General features: G+C 45.1%; 1 protein-coding gene across 1 annotated transcript; it reads left to right on the top strand.

Annotated features, from left to right (window-relative positions):
• The first annotated feature begins 3345 nt into the window (after positions 1–3345).
• Positions 3346–5088, top strand: LOC149812438 (uncharacterized). The gene has a single exon (XM_089993331.1). The coding sequence runs from the start codon at positions 3431–3433 to the stop codon at positions 4667–4669; it is 1239 nt and encodes a 412-aa protein (XP_089849457.1). The 5' UTR covers positions 3346–3430; the 3' UTR covers positions 4670–5088.
• Positions 5089–6270: the final 1182 nt, after the last annotated feature.

The following is a 6270-nucleotide window of genomic DNA, read 5'->3' as shown; positions in this document are numbered from 1 at the left end:
CACACCAACAAAGACGGTTACAGTAAAAATATCGTGGATATATTGAAAATAACATTACCCTGACTTCCATATTTTCAGTGCCTGATATTGTGACAAAACGTGATATTCCAAGTAGCTCATTTTTTAACGTGACATTAGCACGTTAAAAAAGATATTTTTACGATTTTGTAATATTTATATGCTTAAGATTTTTTGAAACATCGAGAAATCTACTCTGTTCATGTTCAGCTCGTAAAGTGCTTCTCGGCAAGTTGAGTACAAACTGTTGGTGCTCGGCTAGGCTTGGCTCACCTCGTATGTATAGTAATCAATATATTTTAATTATATTCATTTTTTTTATTTTTTTTTTAAATTCTGATCTATGTACTTGATTTTATAAGGATCAACTATTGAAGTGTTCAATTCCACACTGTTTTATAAGGTTCTAAAAATCAACAGTCCAAAATCTTTATAAAATTTTGAGGCTTCTAATAACATTTTTTTCATCGAAAACACATGATCCAGGTGTGGATTTCCCGTAAATCGATCATGTCCAACACATTTATGAAGTAGAAACTGCGAAAAAAATATATCCAAAGAACAGAAAAACCCATTTAGCACGTATCATTTAGAGCCTACTCATCTCTCTCTCTCTCTCTCTCTCTTGAAGTGGGCTTGGGAAGCTTCCACATCTCAATCTTCTTGGGCTACGTTTGTTAGGCAAAAATATGGTAGTCTAAATGAATCCCTTTTCCACACCAAGTTCAGTGTGTCACTCGTCCCTCTGGCTGGAGTGGCGGAAGACACTTCGATCCTTCAATGGCAGAGATCTTAGGCCGGTCCATGGCCTGCCGTGGCTTCACTGGGCCATGGCGAGCGGTGATAGGTTCTCCATTAAGCAAGTTTATCATTCCTTGTTGCCGTCAGGGATGAACTGCTTTCCCAGTGATTGTATGTGGGGTAAGGGGCCAACTCCAAGGGCAAAAGCTTTGGCGTGGCTTGTGGCTCTGGATCGTATTCAAACCCAAATTAATGTCAGAAAACGGGGGATTCAATTTCCAAGCATGTGCGTTCTTTGCGAGAAAGCTGTAGAGGACACGACTCACCTATTTTGGCTCTACCCGATCGTTCTAGACTTATTTTTTCAAACTTGGGGTGCGCCACCTGTTCAAACTCGTCCGTGCTCCGTTATTTGGGACCTCTTACTTGATCCCAGGATTGTACGACACAAAAAAAATGGAGATTATTGTGGCGGGTTTGGTTGCTTTCAACATGGTGGGTCATATGGACCGAAAGAAACGACATCTTTTTCGTGTATCTGGCTCTTAAGTTACATAGTAGGGGGGAGGGGCTGATCGGCTTGTACTCTGATCTATGCACAATCATCATCTAGATTGTGGTTGCTTTGCTTTTATGTTTCTCTTTTGTCTCTCCCATCCAATATTCTCTTGGATGTATTTTGGTAATGTTGAATGGTGAATGTTCTCTCTATCTCTATCTCTATCTCTCTCTCTCTATATATATATATATATATATATATATATACTAAAAAAAATTATGATCAAGTGTGATTTTCTAGCAAACCCATCATGCAGAACACATCTGTAGGGAGAGATAGAGAAACACATGTGTGATTCTCTATCTCTCTCTCTCTCTCTCTCTCTATATATATATATATATATATATATATATATATATATATATATATATATATATATACTAAAAAAAATTATGATCAAGTGTGATTTTCTAGCAAACCCATCATGCAGAACACATCTGTAGGGACAGATTTTTTAAAAACACCAAGCTCGGTAAGTACTCCATAGACACAAAAAAACGTCAAGCACCTACCTATTTCTGTATATATATATATATATATATATATATATATATATATATATATATATATATATATATATATATATTTGAACTGACCTGAAAACAAAAGGTCTAGAGTTCAAATCCTTTCACTTGAAACTTTGGAATAATATATTTAATTTTAAAATGATCCAACTCAGGCTCAGCTCATTTAGTTCAAGTTTGTGACGAGCTTGAGCTCGAGCCGAGCTCAGTTCAGCCCCAAGAACGAGTCAAGCTTGAACACTCCAAGCACAATTCATTCAGGTTGTTGCCTGTTTTTATATGAAAAGAAGGTCGGTTAATTTGGCCCTAGCTTGTCATAAACTTGATGAGGATCAAGCTCAGTTTACTTGTCTTGTTGGATGAAAATGGGTCGGATCCAAGATGGAGGCTTTCCAATTTTTGGTTGTTTCAGATCGGACATTTAGCTGTTCTAGATCCCACCCGTTTGGGTCACCATTAGTCATTTACCAACCCTCGGTGGGGGCAATAAAGGAACTTCACCGCTCACGAGTCCCACCGCTGACTCCACAAACCACAATTCAGTGTTACAAACTCGGGGACCACTGAAAAACACCAAGGGCAAAATCTCAACCAGGTCCCACTCCCAGTCCCCACACAAGCATCCCCCGGGGCCCCACTCCCCACAACGAATCGGATATGGACCAAATCATGATATGTCCAAACCATAATTTGAAACTCAATATCCGGCATCAGACCTGAACAAAAGTTCGGTTTGGAACTAGATTCAATGTATCAGGCCTGAACAAAAGTTCGTTTTCAAACTAGATCCAATGTAGTGTAGTTGAATCCGGATCATAATAATACCATACTGGATCTGATACGTCAAAGTTATTTCGGTTGTAAAGCGAAAACGGGCCAATGGATTGATTTTGATCAGGATCCATGTGCAGATCCATCAGAAAATGCCAATCCAAATTTGAATCTGAATCCAAGAAGTCTCAAGATGTGAGGTCCGAATCTGATCTTCAATATCCATTTGGATAATATTTTGAAACAGAATAATTTTATCGTGACATTTTTAGAAGCTGATATATTGTTGAAAATTGCAATATTCTGAAAATATCAACTATTCTTGAAAATATCACATTTTTATCCTGATATTAACACTACACAAGCGCTTCTCAACGTCTTCTAGGTTATCCAAATTTGTCTTTATATATTTATACAATAATTATAATATTTTTATTTTTAAATGTTTTCCAAAGATTTTTTGCGAGAAAACAGAGTTTCTCATTTCTCAATGCATCGGACGATTTTGCCTCACGGATATTTTTCCCATAAAGAGATTCCTGACACTTGGATCCACATTCCTAGGATAATCTATCAAATTCGGGTCCTGTATCCGTCTGAAACCGATCCATTTGCAAGAGGCAGCCCTCTATAAATAGTAATACCTTTCTCCTTCCTCACTGCTCTCAGAACTCTCTCTCTCTCTGCTCTCAGAATCTCTCTCAGAAGAAGAAGAAAGAAAGAAAGCAGCAGCAAGAAGTAGGAAAACCCCTTAACCCCAACTGTAATTTTCCGGCCGTTAAACCCTAAACCCTACGGAGTATTTTTTTTTCTGCCAATGGTCGACGTGGATCGAAGAACGGCGCTGTCGCATTCGCACGTGGCGGGGCTCCGGCGGCTCTCGGCGAGGGCCAACGGCGCCTTCGTACCGTCGACGCCCGGACGGACGGGGCTCGCTTCGTTCTCGGATCTCGCCGAGAAGGTGATCGGGCACCTGCGCGGGTCGGGCGTGCCGGTGCAGCCCGGCCTCTCCGGCGACGAGTTCGCCCGGATCGAGGCCGAGCTCGGGTTCACCTTCCCGCCGGATCTCCGCGCGCTGCTGCAGTGCGGCCTCCCGGTGGGCCCGGGATTCCCGGACTGGCGCTCCGGCGGGGCCCGCCAGCTCCGGATGGCCCTCAACCTCCCTGTCGCCGGAATCTCCTACCAGGTCGCCGCCGGGGCCTTCTGGCTCAAGTCGTGGGGTCCCCGGCCGGCCGACCCCGAGCTCGCCGTCCGTACCGCCCGGCTAGCCCTCAAGAGGCCCCCCATCCTCATCCCTCTCTTCGGTCACTGCTACATCCCCTCCGTCCCTTGCCTCGCCGGAAACCCCGTCTTCTTCGTCGACCAGGCCGTCGTCTCCTACTACGGCGTCGACCTCGCCGATTTCTTCGACCGCGAGGCCGTCCACCGCCGCCCCGACGAGCTCCTACGGCGACAGAAGTCCGCTCGCGGTGGGGCGTCACCGCCGGAGGAGGACGTTTCCGGCGGCGCGCAGTTGCGGCGCAGCCTAGACGGGAGGTACTCGAGGCGGAGGTCGTGGAACCAGCCGGATTCCGTCCAGGGGAGGGCGCCCAAGTGGATCGAGTTCTGGAGCGAGCTGGTGGACCCCCGGCGGAACTCCGCCCTCGGGTCGCCGGACCGGCTGTTCTCATCGACGAAGGTGGACGGCGAGATCGCCCGGCGGCCCGGCGAGCGGCGGGTGCCCCGTTGGGTCCGCGGGTACCTCAGGGAGCTGTCTGGCGTCCTCCGTGAGGGCGGGTGGGAAGAGGCGGACATCGACGAAGTGTTCCAGGATGCGTCATCTCCGGCGGTGGCGGAGGAGGTGTTCTTCGACAGTCAAGCGGTTCTGGAGGGGCTCCTTCTCAAGGCGGACTACCTCTCCGACTCATTGAGACGGGCCGGGTGGAGTTCTCAGGAGGTTTCCGACGCGTTGGGGTTCGACGTCTGGCTTTCCAAACCGAGGAAACCGGCGAAGAACCTCCCGCCGGAGTTCATCCAGAGAATCGGCAGATTGGCGGAGTGCGTCGCATTGTCATGAAGGGGGAACCGTATCGGAAAGATGGTGGTGAATCGGATTGTTTATGGGCACCAACATTGAAGGAAATGAGGAAGAAGAGATCAGAGATGGAATTTGTTTTTCTATTACCCTGTTTGTGGTGTGGGCGTTGTGGGAAGTTCATCCGTTTCTTGGGGACTCTTTGGCATGTTGTACTGTGGGTGTTGCAGGTCGGAATGCAAAAGAAGTTTCAAAAAAGAATGGGAAAAGGGGGAAGAAAAGGAAAGAAGAGGAAAGAAGATGAAGGATATATTAAAATTGTGCAAAAAGTATATTCTGAACTTTTATATATATGGAGAAAAGGTATTCCTTGCAACTCACTCTGTTATGGTGTTTGTTGTTTGGGTGTCCTTTACTCCAGTGGGTGCAGTATTTATATGATGAGGTAATATTTTTTTTAACTCCCTTCTCTCTCTCTCTCTCTCTCTCTCTCTCTCTCTCTCTCTCTCTCTCTCTTATGAAGATGGGGAAATCACTCTCAGGATTAGAGACCTGGTTTAGACGGTGTAAACCTGTGGTGCACCCCTTATCCCAGGGAGTCGCCTTGCTCCAAAAATATAAGGTTATAGAGGTACATGAAGTCATTCACATTGCACTGAGGGAAGACCACGGTTGATCCTGGCTCTATTTGGGAGTTTTGTTTTTCTTACCTGGGGAAACCAATCTAGGTGCATAGACCTAGCCGTACTGGCTCGGCCTGTCATATTTACAGTTCTTATTCAACGTAAAACTCTGAGGGCTTACCCAAGCTTCAGAATGATGCCCATAGGATTTGAACTTGGACTGCTTTGTTAAACGGTCTAGGCCCCCATCCCACTAGGCCAAACCTCCCAAAATGTCAATGGTGTGTTGAGAATGGAATTGCCAAAAACATGCTCTCATGAGAATGGGGTTTAAATGCGGTGTTGGGGTGGCCAATTTCATTGCCAATGTAGTATATTGACAACAACCAGGGGTACCGCAGATTGAGAGCACTGCAGAAAACCACAACACGCCTCCGATTAAAGGCTCCCGAACAAAGCCAAATTGTGTTTAATGGGAAATTTAGATGGTGGTATGGAAGATGTGAATGAAGGATGTAGAGAAACTAGGGATGCAAACGAGTCAGGTTTTGGATCCAAAAATATATATATTGGAGAGTTGGGTCGGTTTGGATATGAGACAGCAAAATTTTGCAAATTTTCCTTTTGAGATCCGATTGCCACCCTAAGAGAAAGGAGCCATTGGAGTGCAGAGCAGATCCAGTAGGAGGGAAAGTATTCCACACAAAACACAAAAAAAATCGCTGCATGCATAACAATTTTCTGTGTTTGTGTTTTACATAAAAAAAAAAAAACCCTACCCTGTACTACCAACAAGGACTCCGCATGTCTGGTAGGAGCAGCTAGTGCATGTCATGTATTGGGACATTGCAAGTTCGAATCCTAATGGTATTGTTGTATATCTGGTAGGGCTCTGCCTAACCCCAGCTTGCCTATAAAAAAACGCTGCACTCTAGTTATTTTCCGTGTTTTGTGTGGCTCAAGAAGTACTTGAGACCATAGTGACAAACGTTTTTTTCGGCAAAAATCTGTTTTTTCAAA

This window comes from Nuphar pumila, chromosome 17, assembly GCF_984573655.1.
Source record: "Nuphar pumila chromosome 17, dmNupPumi1.hap1.1, whole genome shotgun sequence".
In the NCBI taxonomy this organism is placed as follows: domain Eukaryota; kingdom Viridiplantae; phylum Streptophyta; class Magnoliopsida; order Nymphaeales; family Nymphaeaceae; genus Nuphar; species Nuphar pumila.
The sequence above is the reverse complement of the archived record's forward strand: the minus strand, read 5'-3'. Positions and strand labels throughout refer to the sequence as shown.